Here is a 17,050-nt window from a genome sequence, read left to right as displayed (position 1 = left end):
TCATATGAAGTTCTTGTCACTCTTGACAAGGTAGATACAGAGAAATTGTTTCTCCTCTTGGGAGTGTCTAGGTCTAATCTCAGAGTGTTGATGGGTCCATTTAAAGCAGTTGAGGAGAATTTTCTTTTCTCTTTTCAGGGTTGAGTTATTAACTGCAGGACACTGTAAAGGCAGAATCCTTCAAGGCTGAGATATTTTTAGAATTAAATCAGTAAGGGAATTAAGGGCTGTGGGGAATGGGAAAAGGGCAGGATTTTCAAATCAACCATGGTGTCATTGAATGCTACACCGCACCTGATTGCTAAATCCTCTACTACTGCTCCAATGTCTTAGACACTTGATATCTCATCCAAAAATGGTACTTCTGAAAATCCAGATCTCCCACAGTACTGTGTTGCAGTATCAGCCTTGATGATGTCTTGGAATAAGACATGAATCTGTCACCACTCTGTAAGAAGTGTGTGTGTTCCCAGCTGAGCCAAGCTTTACAGACCTTTGTGGGATGCTGTATGCTTGCTCTGATATCTTGAGCTGGCACTGTCATATTAGATTACTTAGTGTGGAAACAAGCCCTTCGGCCCAACAAGTCAACACCAACCCACCGAAGCGCAACCCACCCAGACCCATTCCCCTACATTTACTTCTGCACCTAACACTATGGGCAATTTAGCATGGCCAATTCACCTAACCTGCACATCTTTGGACTTCTCCTCTTTTGGTTGTCCAGATCAGCTTCTATTCTTTTTGACATTGCACTTGTTATGCATTCGCCAGCCATGGATTCGAGGATGGTGATGCATTTGCTGCGGCTTGTTAGGGAGTTCATGGAGAAGGATTAGAGTTTTTGTCACATGATTCGATACTGGAGAGAATGTTAGTTTGATGGTGGTGGTAGAAATAATGTAGGTTGAGGTGAAATTTATGAATCAATGTTGAAACTAACATTTGCTCGCGTTGTGATAGTGTCCTGAGCTCTTTCCCTATGCCCTGCTTAAGATCCACATGGTTAATTGTACCCAGGAGTTCATTACATGAGATTGAGAATTATGCCTGTAGATTCTGCCGGATGTTCAGATAGACACTGGCCTCTTTCCCGTTTCATGCTGTTTCTGCCCTGTCTCTTTGGGAGATACCTTAGAAAGCAAAAGTTATGGAAACTTAAAAATATGTCCACTGCTGGTTTCTGTGAACAAATAGCATTATTATGCCCTTCTTATGTCTACATTATAGAGTAAATGAGTTAAATATAGACATTAAATGACAAAACATTTCTGCAATAAATCAGCCAATGCTTTTAACTAATTGATACTATAATAACAGTACTTCATTTTGTCTGAAAAATTATTTTGCAAACTTTCTTGCTTCATTACGAGGGCTTTTATTGGATATTGCAGGCAATGTATTGATATCCAATTTACAGATATGTGACTGTACAGTGCCTTGAGCAATTTGCCAAGCAGAAAGAACACTCATTAATTAAACTAAATAGGGATTTTCATTGATCCATTTCACAAGTAAACTAGTACACTTTGTTCTAGACAGTGCAACTTAAAGGACGGGAATTTGCTGAAATTTATGCACATTTTGCCATTGGCAACTTATGATGTAAATTGCAGAGGATCTTATTTTCCTAAGTCAGAATGTACAAACACAATACGAAGCAAGCAGAACTTCAGCCCAGGCCATCTTTAACTCTTTCCTTATTGTATTGAGGTTATGGAAGTTAGTTCAGTTAAATTAAATAATCTGTAATTATGCATTCGGAAATTTAAAAAGTAGCTTTTCTAAGTTCTGACTCTTCTTATTCAGTCAAGGGGATGTGGGTATCACTGGTTGGGCCAACATTTATTGTCTGTCCCTAATAGCCCTTGAGAAGCTGGAGATGAGCTGCCTTCCTGAACTGCTGCAGTCCATTTGCTGTAGGTAGATTACCAATGTCATTAAAGAGGCAGTTTCAAGATTTTGAATCAGTGATATTGTAGGAAAAGTAATATATAAAAGTAGTACTAGTCCAGGAACCCTTATGTATTTTTCACTACTTTCTCAATTTGTGCTGACACTTGATTTGTGCTCATATACCACAGGTACTGTCTCTGCCCCTGTGCTCATATACCTCAGGTACTGACTCTGTCTCTGTGCACATATACCCCAGGTACTGCCTCTGCCCCTGTGCTCATATACCCCAGGTACTGCCTCTGCCCCTGTGCTCATATACCCCAAGTACTGTCTCGGCCCCTGTGCTCATATACCTCAGGTACTGCCCGTACCTCTGTGCTCATAACCTCAGGTACTGACTCCACCCCTGTGCTCATATACCCCAGGTACTGCCTCTGCCCCTGTGCTCATATACCCCAGGTACCGTCTCTGCCCCTGTGCTCATATACCTCAGGTACTGACTCTGCCCCTGTGCTCATATACCTCAGGTACTGCCTCTGTCTCTGTGCTCATATACCTCGGGTACTGACTGCCTCTGTGCTCGTATACCCCAAGTACTGTCTCTGCCCCTGTGCTCATATACCTCAGGTACTGCCCGTACCTCTGTGCTCATATACCTCAGGTACTGACTCTGTGCTCATATACCTGAGGCACTGCCCGTACCTCTGTGCTCATATACCTCAGGTACTGTCTCTGTCTCTGTGCTCATATACCCCAAGTACTGACTCTGCCCTTGTGCTCATATACCCCAGGTACTGTCTCTGGACTCATTTATTCCAGTGCACTCCAAGCTGGCCTCCCACATTTTACCCCTCCATGAAATTGAATCCATCCAAAACTCTGCTGCCCAGTACTGACTGATACCAAGCCATGGTCCCTTGTCAGTGATGTTCTGATCTCACAATTTCCATTCTTACTTGAAGTTCTCATATGGCCTTTTCCCCTCCCAATCTCATTTATCTCATCTAGCCCCATAACCCTGACGATGTCTGTGCTCATCCAATCCTTGACCTTAAGCTCTAAAATTGCCTCCCTAAACATCTACTGCTCTCTACTCCTCTTTCTTCCTTTAAGATAATTCTTAAAATCTCCCATTTTGACAACATTTTGGGTCACCTTACTTAATGGATGAAAGTGAGTCAGTGGGAAAATAGGGTAAGATTGGCAGAAATGAGGTTCCTGATGGCCAGAAAAGAAAGTCCAATTCTCCAATCAAGTTTTGAACAGTAAGTCAAAAGTCTTGCTAATAAGTTGCAAGAGACTTATTTGCATGCATTTCAAGCTATTATTGCCTAATCTTGCCTCACTGATGTGCAGTTTCTCACTGTCTCACCCACTGAATAGAAACTGTACGATGACCATTCCCATTATGAAAGTGAGAGTTTTTACCTGGCAACTCCAGCTTGCTAATGATCCTCCAGGCCTCCAGTTGGACAGTAGGCCCTAAAATCTCATGGCATACTCCAATGGCTCCAACCATCCGTAACGGGTAGATATGGGCTGCACCATGCAAACCTCATCGTTACCATCATGTGATACTTCCAACCCATTTATAATAGTCTTGCACTCCAGTGCTGTACATTGTAGTGAATCAGCACCTCTCCCAGGACACTTTGCATGCAGGGACAAGCACCTAGCTCATGGGTTGGACCATGGCAGCTTTTCAATGTTCCTTACTTGCTCTCTTAGCACTCACTTTGGTCTTATTTGGATGCTGACAGTATCAGTACCTTTTTGTGCTTTGATCCTCAGCCAAAGGTTCTGCCTTGCTTTGCAGTTTAGCTCAGACACAACTTGAGGCAGCTTGTCGTGGTTGGCAGCAGTGATCAGTCAAGGAAGTGGACATGTTGGTGTAAGGCACCACGCTTCATTAATCTTTCTTCTGCAACATGTTCCAGTAGCATACAGCATGTGCTGCAACCAAACAAACATGTCTCCAAAGTCCAAGGGGAGTAGTTCTCAGTTAGGTTGGGATTGTAGCCTCAGTTAAGGGGTCCTAGCACAATGTCAAGGACAGCCTCTGCTATTAGTCCAGGGGCTTGGACTTGGTCAGCCAGCCACTTGGGGTGGTCAAGTTCAGAAGTCTGTACCTTAAAGACTTGAGAGTGCACCATGGTCCATCCTAGAGGTCCAATGGAACCAGTCCAAGTGAAATGACTCTAAAGAGGTTGGTGTCTTGTCACCAAGTCACCCTTAATTTACATGGGGGAAGTCCATGATGCGAATGTAGCTTCCTTGGAATCAGCTCTCAGAATGAACAGAGCCTATGACACTCTTATTTTTATTTTACTTTTTAAAGTATCACTAACCCTCCTCTTTTTATTTTTTTAAATTTATTAACCCCCACACTATCGCCAAACTTATTTTTTCCCCAGCACCCATGGTGTGTGTGTGTGCAGGTGTGAGACACAGTGAGAGACACAAAGTGCACGAATCTTTATTCGATTTCCACCACCAGGAAGATAGGAAAACACCCGAGTGGCCAGTGACAAGCACTGCCCTTCAAACCAAAGGACAATGCTGTGTGATCAGTGAAGGGGAGGGTAGGGACTAAATCAAAATAGAGTTGGAGGGAGAAATGATGCACTCCACTCCCTGCGGCACCCACCTCTCCCTGAACAACTCCAGGGTGTTGGTGGACACCGCATGCTCCTTCTCCAAGGACACCCGGGCTCTAACGTAACCCCAGAAGAGGGGCAGGCAGTCGGCCCTAACGACCCCCTCCACGGCCCGCTGCCTGGACCTGTTGATGGCCTGTTTGGCCAGGCCCAGGAGCAGACCCACGAGGAGGTCTTCAGACCTGCCCTCCCTCCTCCGTACCGGGTGCCCGAAGATCAGGAGCGTGGGACTGAAGTGCAACCAAAAGCAGAGGAGGAGGTGGTTTTTCAGAAAATTAAAAAGGGAGTGCAAACACCCACACCCAATATATACATGGTCCACGGACTCCACAGCGTCACAGAACAAGCAGTTGGGCTGGGAGTCCGTGAACCACCGCAACCTGCGGTTGCAGGGGACTGCTGCGTGCAGCACCCTCCACCCCAGATCCCCGAGAGAAAGGGGGAGGATTCCCGCATAGAGAGGCCTCCACTGGGGGTCCCCACCGCCCGGTGGCAAATGGGCACGCCAAGGCGTGTCCGGACGGTGGATGAGGGAGAAGAGGTGGACGGTGTGCAGCAGCAGTCTATACAGGGCCTTCCTTTTTACATCCTTGAAGGAGACAAAATTAAAATTCCGGAGGCGGCTCAGGTTGTGGGGCACAGGCTCCCGCGGGAAGTATGGGACCTTGGGGCCAATGTGAAATTCCGTCCGGGCCGGGGTGAGCGCGGACGGGATCCCACCGCACACCTGAGCGTCCTCCAACTGGTGCACTACATCGGGTCCGAGCACCGCCGTTTTAAGGCGTCGGATGGCGGTGGCCACGTACCGGACGTCTACCACTGCCCTGCTCGCTATGTCCTGCGGCAGCGTCCAGCCCAGGCCCCCGGCACCCAGCACGTCCCCGACCCTGGTCGCCCTCGCCGCCACAGCCCTCCCCTCCGACAGCCACTCGAACCCGTGAGTACGGAGGTGCGGATTCCTGATCAACGGCTCCCTGACGACAGCCGCTACTCCAGCCGGAGGGTAGGCGCGACGCGATTCGACCATGTTCCAAACAGTGATCAGGTCCTGGTAAAAGACAGTCAGTACCTTGAGGGCGACCTCCAAATCGTCACGGTCGACGAACAAGGGCTGCGTGTCGAAGTTGAGGTTACGCACCTGGCGGAAAAAATACGTTGCCAGGGCGCACCACCTAGGAGGAGGCTCGGTGTAAAGGTATCGCCGCAAGGTCTGAAGGCAGGACGTCGCGACCTGGGTGCGGACGCACACCAGCGACTGACCGCCCTCCTCAATAGGGAGACTCAGAACCTGCGCAGCGACCCAGTACGTCTTTTTGTCCCAGAAGAAGTCAACCAACGTTCTCTGGATGTCAGCGACAAAGCCAGGAGGAGGGACCAAAGTGACCAGCCGGTACCACAGCATGGCGGCCACCAGCTGGTTTATGACCAGCACTCGACTCCTGTAAGATAGCACTCGGAGCAGTCCTGTCCAGCGGCCAAGGCGAGCCGAGACTTTGGCCTCCAGCTCCTGCCAGTTGGCCGACCAGGATTCCTCAGCCGGGCTGAGGTAGACCCCCAGGTAGAGGAGATGGGTGGTACTCCAGCTGAACCCCCGTAACTCCTCCGGCAGAGAGTCCACCCGCCACGGACCAACCAGTAGTCCGGAACACTTGCCCCAGTTGATCCTGGCGGAAGACGCTGCCGAGTACATGGCTTGGCACTCGCGCATCCTCCCCAGGTCAGCCGGGTCGGTGAAAGTGAGGAGCACTTCGTCGGCGTAGACTGAGAGGACCACCCCCCCGTGCCCGCGCCGCGCAGAACCAGCCCCAACAACCTCCTCCGCAAGAGGCGCAGGAAAGGCTCCACGCACAGGGAATACAGCTGGCCGGACAGGGGGCAGCCTTGACACACTCCTCTCCCGAAGCGAAGGGGCGCTGTCAGGGACCCGTTAACTTTAACCAGACACTCTGCAGCGGCGTACAAAAATCGGATCTGGGCCACGTAAACTAATTTCCGGTTTTCTATTAATGAATTCAAATTTCACCAGTGCCTCTTTGGGATTTGAACCTCTGTTTCCAGAACATTACCTTGGGGTGTTGGGTTACTAGCCCAGTGACATCACCACTGCACCAATAGCAGGGACCCACATTCCTGTTCTTTTCTGTCAGCCAGGGTTCCCTGATTGGGGCTGTTAACCTGGTCCAATCAGAGAACTCATATTCTATGAGGTCCATTTGGCTAATCTTGTCACAGTCACTACATAGGGATTTGTGGTAATTCAATAGGAGAGCTGTACAGAGATCAGAACAGTCACCAGTCAAAGTCTTTGTTCAAGTCAATCAGAGAATTGACTGTGATTAATCCTTGGGATCTGCTCAATTAAAGTGTGTCATTCAGAGCCACTGAGAAGGGAAATCGCTTTTGGGAATTGGAGTCAGCATACTGGATTGCAGAGGAGACAATAATTGTGAAAAGGGAAAACAGAACATACAAGGTTATCAGATCAGCTATAAATCATGGATTGATGGAGTAATTCAATGGACCACGTGGTCTACCTCTGCTCCAAGATGTTCCGGTTTTACGGTAGCATTGACCTAGTGGATAGCTGGGCATTAGAAATGGCACCATACTGGGATCCTGTGGGTTCCAGCCTTTATGAGTAATTCCTCTTCTGACAAGAGGGAAGCTCATACATAGAGGCTTGGTGCACAGGTAATGATGCAAGTTTCAAAGAAATAACACAAGAAACCTCACTAAAGAGACACCCTTGATGAAACTCACCAAAATTAACACTTAAGTCAATTTCTGTGAAAATTTAGTAAGTCTCCATGTATGATTTGATGTTGGATTTTGTGTTGCATTGTTTCTGTTCAGATTTAGGACATTTTCTGATGTTAAAGACAACATTTAACATGTTTTTATTGTCCTTTTCCATAGCTGTTCTAAACCTCATGATACTGTGAGTGAGCATTATTCACTGGATGTTCCCCTACAGACACTTGATCCATTTGACCCATTTTGCTCCCCATAACCTGATACAACATTCCTTCTATTGATTTGATTTGATTTATTATTGTTACGTGTACCAAGGTACAGTGAAAAGTGTTGTCTCATGTGCTTTGTGAGCAGGTTGTACTTTACAAGTGCATCAGGGTAACAGAACAGTTTGCAGGATACAGTGTTAGAGATGCTGAGAATGTGCAGAGAGAGATCAACATTAGCATTATCCTCATTAGGCTAGAAATATACTAATGGAGAAAATCCTCCTAAATGCATTTTAGCAAGTCTCTTTCTCACAGCTCTTTACAGTCCGACTCTTCCAGTTTCTCTTCAGGCAAGTGAAGTCTATTATCAGTGCTCAAATGTTCTTGCATCTTTCTGTAGTAAACCTGTTTAAGTACTCCTCTATATTGTATCCACTCAGAAGTGACTTAAAAGATTCACCCTGTACTGTAGGAGTATCACTTCTTTTACTTAACTTTGACCAAATAAAATTTGTCTTTGACTGCTCAAGGATATCCCTTTCTGCACCATGATAACATTCTCTTCAATTAATATCTCCACTCCCCCTCCTTTCTATTTATTCATCAGGGCAAAAGCAAGAATGCCACATTTCAAACTATTTGTACAGGGATTCCCAATTGCTTTGTCTGTGGCATTGCCTCATCCAGTCAATTTTCCAACCATTCAGCAACCTTTTTATCCTCTTGTATAGCTTGTTGTGCTCATTCGAAATATGGCATTCTTCCAGTTGTTCTGATGTGTGAAAGAGAAATAATTTCAGCAACACGACTTTTTCTTCAGCATTATTCAATTCTGTACTACCAATCGATTGTTTGGTCATAGCAAGTTTTAGACTTTTGAGTTAAAATTACAGAAATAATGAGATCTCACTAAAAAGATCAGTTATCCATAAAAAAAGTTAACTACTCTTTGACAGTACAGGGGAACCTCGATTATCCGAACGAGATGAGCAGGCACTATTTTGTTCAGGTAATCGATGATTCGGTTAATCGGTTCAATGCCTTTCCTCTGGGGCTCAGAGTTTTCTATTACGTCTGTTTCCCATTCAGATTAGGCAATAGCACACCGCGTGTGAGACCCCATGCCCCCCGCCCACCCCAACCTCTGTCCAACACCACCCCTACCCGCTATCAACACCGCACCCTGCCCACCCCCCAAACCATGTCCAACACCGGCCTCCACCCGCCGCAACTCCTGTCCAACACCTTGCTGCCTGCCCCCAACCCTGTTCAACATCGCCCCCGCCTGCCCCCAACCCCATTCAATACCGTCCCCACCTGCCCCCAACACCCCCCACCCTCCAACACCACCCCCGCACGCCCCCATCCAACACCACGCCTTGCCCACTCCCAACACCGCGCTGCATCGGCCCCCCCAACCCCATCCAACATCGTCACCAGCCCACCTTCCAAACCCTGTCCAACACAGCCCTCCACCCGTCTCCAATCCCATCCAACACTGCCCCCGCCCGTCCCCAACACTGCACTTTTAATCACTGTAAACAAAAGACGCGATCAGTGTTGGACACACACCTTTGATGTAATGTTTCTGGTGGGACCTCGAGATCTCCTTCGGAGAATCCAATTTTTGGATAACTGGTATTCAGATAATCGAGGTTTCTCTGTACACTATAAATCCGTGTATTCTTAATCAAGCGATACAATTCAAATTTAAATTTTAGATCTGAAATTTTTTGTGTTCAGCAAAGATATTGAGAGATATGGGCCAAAGGCAGATTTTTGGAGTTAGGCCACAGATCAGCCATGATCTCATTGAATGACAGAAGAGGCTGAGGGGCTGAATGGCCTCCTCCTGTTCCTATGCATTTAGTCTTCAGTGATTCACCACATTAGCCCCTCTATCTCTGATGACTGAAATTCAGAAGTTACTTACTCTTATACAGTTAAAATTCCATCAGCAAGTTGGGTACAGATCCTAACCTTCTAACCTTCATCAGCTAAACTTGGTTTAGACTGACTGAGTGGGCAATGTTTCAATTAGTAAGCCTTAGTTCTTTGTTGGCTAGTAATTAATTGTGCTTACCAAGCCACAAGGACACTGACTGACACTCATTTGCTTTTCTAGATCCTCAAGGTCTATTTAGAGGCCTTTAAAATAACATTTTGTTTCCCTTAGTGAGATTATCTCGGTTCAATCTGCAAGATCCTGAAATATAACTTTAGCAGTTTTAAAAATAACAAGCTGTTTGCCCATCAGTCCTCAAAGTATGATGGGCTGGTTTTTAGTCTTGTTTAAGCATTTTATATATGTATACGTAGTATATCAGTGTTGGATAGCATATACATGTCTCAACCATAAACTCCAACTTATATGTACAATCTTGGCAATGCCATGTCTTTGGGCATGCACAGTGCTATTAAAACTGAGTACAACTGTGTAATTTGCTGAGTTCGTAAGTTCACTAAATATGTATTCACACAATGATGGTGGGTCTAGATTGCTACAGTGCAAATGTTTATGGTTTCCTTGAATGATGCATCAGTAGATAGGCTCATAATGCCAAATTAATACATGGATACGAGTCACTCAGTCAGCGCCCTCCTTCCATACAGTATAAATGTTGGTTTTTCTCCTTTATTTAGTATTCCTGCAAATTGTCTTGATGAAAAGCTTTGGTACATGTCAAGTTAGAAATTCTTTTTCAGTAATACTCAAGTTCTGTGCCACCTTATAATTATTTCAAAACCAAATTCTTAAAAGCATCCCGCTTGGTGTTTAACACAAAACAATAGCTTCTTCTCAGCTACAGCAGCCCTTTCTTAGTGTGAGATATTGTGAAAGGTGTTAAATTGCTACTTGACAGTGTGTTTCTGTTTGTGTTTCTCTCCACATGATAACTGACTCGCACCAAATTGAAGTGCTTATCAGGAATTCAAATTGTATATTTCTTTCCATAATTCTGTTTTCTTTTAAAGGAATATTTAAAAATATATTTTCTTGCAAAATTCAGCACTCATAACATTGAAACCTGTGTATATGAATTTTGAAGAGTTATTTTATACAATTGGCAAGGTTTCCTTTTCGATATTATGCTTAGCAAGACAAAAGTAGGATGTTGTGCTGTGAAAGTATTTGCTTTGAATATAATTGGTATGCCACATTGATTGCTACAGGCAAATAGCAGATGCTGTGCATTTTAATTTATGTTAGCTTTGTTTCAAAACATTTGTGAAACTGCTACAGGTGGTACATGGTTATCATAGGGTCTCAGGAAAGCTGATAGATCACTTGGGAACATTTGGTGATCATCGGGGCAGAGGACGATTATCAAGATTAAAGGTTTTTTACATGTTTAGCTTGTTTGACATGGAGAAGGCCCCCAACTGCTCTCTGGAAACTTGTAGTTCTGCAAAGGCACTTATTATGGGTGCATTCATTCTTCACTCTTACAGCCTACCTCCTTTTAAAACAAGATGTCATCAGATTGAGTTCATATATAAAATTTGTAACATTATGACATCCTACTTAAGCCAAACAGGAACATTGAAATTATATTTAATACGTGTTAGTCTGACTTGAACAAGAAAGCAAGCTCAAGGATAGTGTTCTTGAGTTCCTGCCCTAGCGAACCCAGATACAAAGTTGGTTTTGGAAAATAATTAATGTTATGTAACAAGTTGGATATGTTTTAACAAACAGTGTGTAAAATTGCTGTATTTATTTTGGGTGTGTTAAAATTAAAGGCATTTAATGAGACAAATTAATGAAATGTTTTCCAATTTTCTGTACTCTTCAGGGCACTGTGGCAAAACGTTTGCCATTCTGGAACGATTCATAAGTAACGCTGTTCCTGAAGTTCCCTGGCTCATGATTGTGGATGATGACACATTAATAAGGTACTGTAAATAAAATTAAAACAAATTTCTAAATCTGCAAATGATAGTACTAAAGATTGAAAAATTGCAATTCTTAAGCATTACTGTTTCACTCCTGGAGTCACAATCGTAGAGTCATACAGCATGGTAACGGACCCTTCAGACCAACCAGTCCATGCCAACTATGTTTCCAAACTAATCTAGTCCAATTGCCTGTGTTTGGCTCAGTTTTGTAACTGAGCCAAACTCTCAAGAAATATTTATCAGTAAAAGTATGTTTTTCCAATTCATGAGAAAACTGAGATGTGAGTAGATGGAATCAAATATCATAAAATATGGTGAAAAGTATATCATTGCAAACTGGGACTGGATATTAAAGAATATTTTGAATTGTCAGGTAATCCAACTGATACGCTTTCAACGTTTCCTATTTGCTTCCATTTCTTTCCTTTCTTTAGTTCTCTTTTATTGTCCATCCTAGTTTCCATTGAAAAGGTGGTAGCCTTCTTGAACCATTGCAGTCCATTTGTTGTAGATAGATGTACAGTGTCATTAGGAAGGGAGTTATAGGATCTTAACCCAGCAACACTGAAGGAATGACAATATATTTCCAGGTCATGATGGTGAATGGAGGAAAACATACAGATTGTGGTGTTCCCAGGTGACTGCTGCCCTTGTCCTTCTAGATGCAAGTAGTCATGGGTCTGGAAGTTTCTCTAGATAGAAGTGTTCATATGTTTGAAAGCTGCTGTGTAAGGAGCCTTGGTGAATTTCTGCAGTGCATCTTGCAGATGGTACATACTGCTGTTACTGTGCTTTGGTGATGGAGGGACGAAAAAAGGTGCCAATCAAGCAGACTCTGTCCTGGACGGTGTCAAGCTTCTTGAGTGTTTCTGGAGCTGTACTCACCCTGACTTTTGACTTGCAGATAGTAGACAGGCTTTGGGGAGACAGGAGGTGAGTTACTTGGTGCAGAATTCATAGCCTCTGACCTGCTCTTTTAGCCACACTATTTATATGGCTAGTCTAGTTCAGTTTCTGTTCAATGATAACCCCTAGGGTGTGGATAATGGCAGTAATGCCATTGATTGTCAAGGGGTGGTAGTTAGATTCTCTTTTCTTGGAGATGGACACTGCCTGGCATTTATGTGGAGCGAATGCTGTTTGCCACTCTTCAGCCCAAACCTGGAATTCTGCAGTTCTTGCTGCACTTGGACATGGATTCCTTCAGTATCTGATGAGTTGCAATGGTCAACATTGATCAATGGTCAGTGAAAATTCCCATTTGTGTCCTTATGATGTAGGAAAGTCATTAATAAAGAAACTGATGATGGTTGGGCTGAGGACACTAACCTGAGGAACTCCTGCAGAGATGTCCTCGAGCGGAGCTGATTGACCTCCAAAAACCATCTTCCTATGTGCCAGGTATGTCAGCAACTTGCAGAGAGTTCTTCCCCCATTTCCCACTAACTGTAGTTTTGCTAGGACTCCTTGATGCAGTACTTGGCCAAATACAGCCTTGATGTCAAGGGCACTCACTCCCACCTCATCTCTTGAATTCAACTCTTTTGTGCATGTTTGAACCAATGAGATCAAGTGCTAGGTAGCCCTAGCGGAACCCAAACATCGAGTCAAGATATTGCAAAGCGAATATCGCTTGATAGCACTGTTGAAGATACCATCCATCACTACTGATGACTACAAGTAAGCCAGTGGTGTGTAGCCATGTTCAGATTGTCCAGTTTTTCATGTACGGGATATATTTGGGCAATTTTCTACATGCATGTGTAGTTCCCACATTGTAGCTATATTAGAACACCTTGGCTAGGGATGTGGAAAATTGTTGGATGGTGTTGGTGAGTTACTACATTGAATCTTGTGTATAGTGTACTTTGTGCTTCTGTGGTGGAGGAAGAGAAGTCGGTGGATGAGTGTCCAGGACTGTCTTGTCCAGGATGATGTTAAGCTTCATGACTGTTGGTTAAGCTGGGCTCATCCAGATAGGAGTGGATCAAGCAGAGAAAGGGGTTTCATGGAGTTTATTTTCTCAACAAACAATATGGAGAGCTGGTCGAAATCTACATGAGGATATAAAATGATATAATTTTGACAAAATCTTACAAAATTGTAGATTTTCATAATTATACGATGTGTTACATGAGATATGTAAGTATTAATATGCTGAACTCTAATATACTCATGAACAACATTAATGAGTATATTAATATTTAATATAACATATTAATATTCTCTGTGTGTTACTTTGCTGCTTTGTTGCTGTTTTTTTGAATATTCATTCATGGAATGTGGGCATTGTTGGAAAGACCAGAATTTATTGCTTATCCCTAATTGCCCTTAAAGATGATGGTGAGTTAAAATTAAATCACATTAGAAAATTGTGTACTGTAGTCTGTGGGATGGTCCAGTGGCTCAGTGTTTAGCACTGCTGTCTCACAGCACCAGGAACCTGGATTCAATTCCAGCCTCGGCTAACTGTCTGTGTGGATTTGGAGATGCCGGTGTTGGTCTGGGATGTACAAAGTTAAAAATCACACATCATCAGGTTATACTCCAACCACCTGATGAAGGAGCGGTGCTCTGAAAGCTAGTGTGCTTCCAATCAAACCTGTTGGACTATAACCTGGTGTTGTGTGTTTTTTAACTTTGTCTGTGTGGAGTTTGCATATTTCTCCCTGTGTCTGCATGGGTTTTCTCCAGGTGCTCCAGTTTTTCTTCCACATTCCATTGATGTGCAGGTTAGGTGGAATGGCCATGCTAAATTGCCCATAGTGTCCAGGCATAGGTATAGAACATTGAACAGCACAGCGCAGAACAGGCCTTTCAGCCCTCGATGTTGCGCTGACCTGTGAACTAATCTAAGCCCATCATGCTAGACTATCCCATCATCATCCACATGCCTATTCAAGGACTGCTTAAATGCCTCTAAAGTGGCTGAGTTAACTACATTGGCAGGCAGGCCATTCCATGCCCTTACCATTCTCCGAGTGAAGAACCTGCCTCTAACATCTGTCTTAAATCTATCACCCCTCAATTTGCAGCTATGCAAGCAAATGTCATCATCCTTGGAAAAAGACTCTCACTGTCCACTCTATCTAATTCTCTGATCATCTTGTATGTTTCTATTAAATCGCCTCTTAGCCTTCTTCTCTCGAGTGCGATCAGACTCAAATCCCTCAGCCTTTCCTCATAAGACATTTGCTTTAGACCAGGCAATATCCTGGTAAATCTCTTCTGCACCTTTTCCATTGCTTCCACATCCTTCCTCTAATGGGGTGACCAGAACTGCACACAATACTCCAAGTGAGGCCACACTAGTGTTTTGTACACTTGCAGCATGACATCATGGCTCCGGAACTCAATCCCTCTACCAATAAAACCTAACACACCATATGCCTTCTTAACGGACTACCAACCTGGGTGGCAACTTTCAGGGATCTATGTCCAAGGACACCAAGATCCCTCTGCACATCCACACTACCAACAATCTTTCCATTGACCCTGTATTCTTCCTTCCTGTTATTCTTCCCAAGGTGAATCACCTCACATTGCCACCTTTCAGCCCAGTTCTGCAGTTTACCAAAGTCTCCCTGCAACATTCTTCCACACTGTCCACTACTCCACCGACTTTAGTATCACCTCCAAACCCATCCACCTATGCTTGCGTCCAAGTTGTTTATAGAAATGACAAACAGCAATGGTCCCAAAACAGATCCTTGTGGCACACGACTAGTAACCGGACTCCAAGCTGAATATTTCCATCAACCACCACTCGCTGCCTTCTTACAGAAAGCCAGTTTCTAATCTAAACTGCTAAATCACCTTCAATTCCATGCCTCCGCATTTTCTCCCGTAGCCTGATATGGGAGGCTAGTCATGGGAGGTGCACGGTTGCAGGTAAAGGGTGGGATGCTCTGAGGGTCAGTGTGGACTTGTTGGGCTAAATGGCCTGTTTCCACACTGTAGGGATTCTATGATTCTGTAGTTCCTTCTTTCACTTCGCACATACACAACCCAGCAAGAACATGGTCTGTTAGTACGGATGCCGTTCTGTAATGAAGCATCACCTGTGGTGAAGATTGAAACGCTGAGATCACTTTGATGATTTGGTACAAATTCACATTCCATGTTCTTGATTAATTGAAATCAAGCCCACATTTGTTCTACCTACTTGAGTGTAATAACTTCACTTATTTGAAATGGCCTAGAAGTATTTAGTCTCTGTATTTCGATACAGATTATGAAATGTGCTACAATTAGGTGCAATTCCTTGTCACAAAAACATTTTCAGACCCTCTCTTCACTACTCCACCTTTGGCCAGTCTTCTCCCTGACAATCTTGTTGTACTATTTCAAGAAGGGCATGAAAGTTAACTCTGGTGTCCTTTGCAATTTTTGCAATAATCACCATCTCAAAAAAGTTGGTCTGGTTAATGGCTGTTTCTGGTACCTTTCTTTTCACAAATTGGTTGTTTACTTTGTACATAACAACGAGGACTACACTTCGTTAGCTTCAGATCACTTTGGGACATCCTGCAGTTGTGAGACAGTTACTATAAAAGTTAAGCTTTCTTTTTTTCTTTAACATGCTGGTAATATATTAGTTATTTCTATAATTTGAATGAATAGTGGTGTCAGAAGCTTGCCCTGTCCAGGAACAGTTTTCCATTTTATTAGCAGTGCATCATTAATATTAGTCCAATCAAATGCCCAACCAAAGCGTCAAGCATTTAGCTAGATTTTGTCCGGTGAAGATCAGGCTAGCTTGAAACCACCAGATCAGTTACAGTCAGGATTTAGGAAGGTTTCATGGGTAGAAATGTAATAGATTCTATAAAAAAATTACAATATAGAAGGAGACCATTGGGCACATCATATCCATGGTTCTGAGACCCTAGACCAACATCATGTTAAACTTTCAGCACTTCTTCTCATAGAACCTCAAAGGAAACTTGACTGCTTCCCATACAAGACCTCCAGGTTGACTAAATGGTTTCTGTCACCTTACTTCCAGGAGAGCAATCGCCCTTTAAATTTTACGTTGTTCTGGATTAGATAAATGCCTGGTGGTATGCGGACAGAACAGTGACCGATGCATTGCTTATACATTAGCTGCAATGTATCTGTTTTCCATTAGCCAGAGGGAGTTAAGTCTCCTGCTAAAGTGTTTTGAACTTTTCTCTAGAGTGACTGACTGTAATGGTTATAGCAGTCACAAACAATCAAGTTCATCTTGTCTCATTGCTTTTCCCACAAAATGATTTAATAAGCTAGAGACCTCTTTGACCTGTGATGTGGTTTTGCTTGTAAGACAATAACTAATGAAGATATTCCCAAGAGCTAACAATTGGACTTAGCTAATATAGAATATTGCTAAAATTTGACCCCAAGGCAACATAGCAACAATTTACAAAACTCTGCTTTAAACGTGCATGAATTAACTTAGCTATATATTTTTAAATATTGATATTACATAGAAATACTTTATAATAGAGAATATCCGTGATTATTTTCCCATCTCCACTTCTCTGCTGGAAGGTCCAAATTCTGTGCCTCTTCACATCTATTTTCCCAAATTTTTCTTAGACTTTCATAGAATCTTAGCATGGCAATAGGCCTTTCAATCCATCTATTCCATGC

The 17,050-nt window shown here is 43.7% G+C and overlaps 1 protein-coding gene across 1 annotated transcript in view; it reads left to right on the top strand.

The window, feature by feature from the left end:
• b3glcta (beta 3-glucosyltransferase a) overlaps positions 1–17,050 on the top strand; it is a 180,457-nt gene that overhangs the window by 129,239 nt on the left and 34,168 nt on the right. Inside the window, exon 12 of the mRNA XM_072577259.1 lies at positions 11,314–11,413. Coding sequence (XP_072433360.1) covers positions 11,314–11,413 — 100 coding nt within the window. The remainder of the gene's footprint in view (positions 1–11,313; positions 11,414–17,050) is intronic.

The sequence above is a fragment of the Chiloscyllium punctatum genome, chromosome 9 (genome assembly GCF_047496795.1).
Source record: "Chiloscyllium punctatum isolate Juve2018m chromosome 9, sChiPun1.3, whole genome shotgun sequence".
NCBI lineage: Eukaryota > Metazoa > Chordata > Chondrichthyes > Orectolobiformes > Hemiscylliidae > Chiloscyllium > Chiloscyllium punctatum.
Note: the sequence above shows the minus strand (reverse complement) of the source record. Positions and strands in the feature narration are given on the sequence as shown.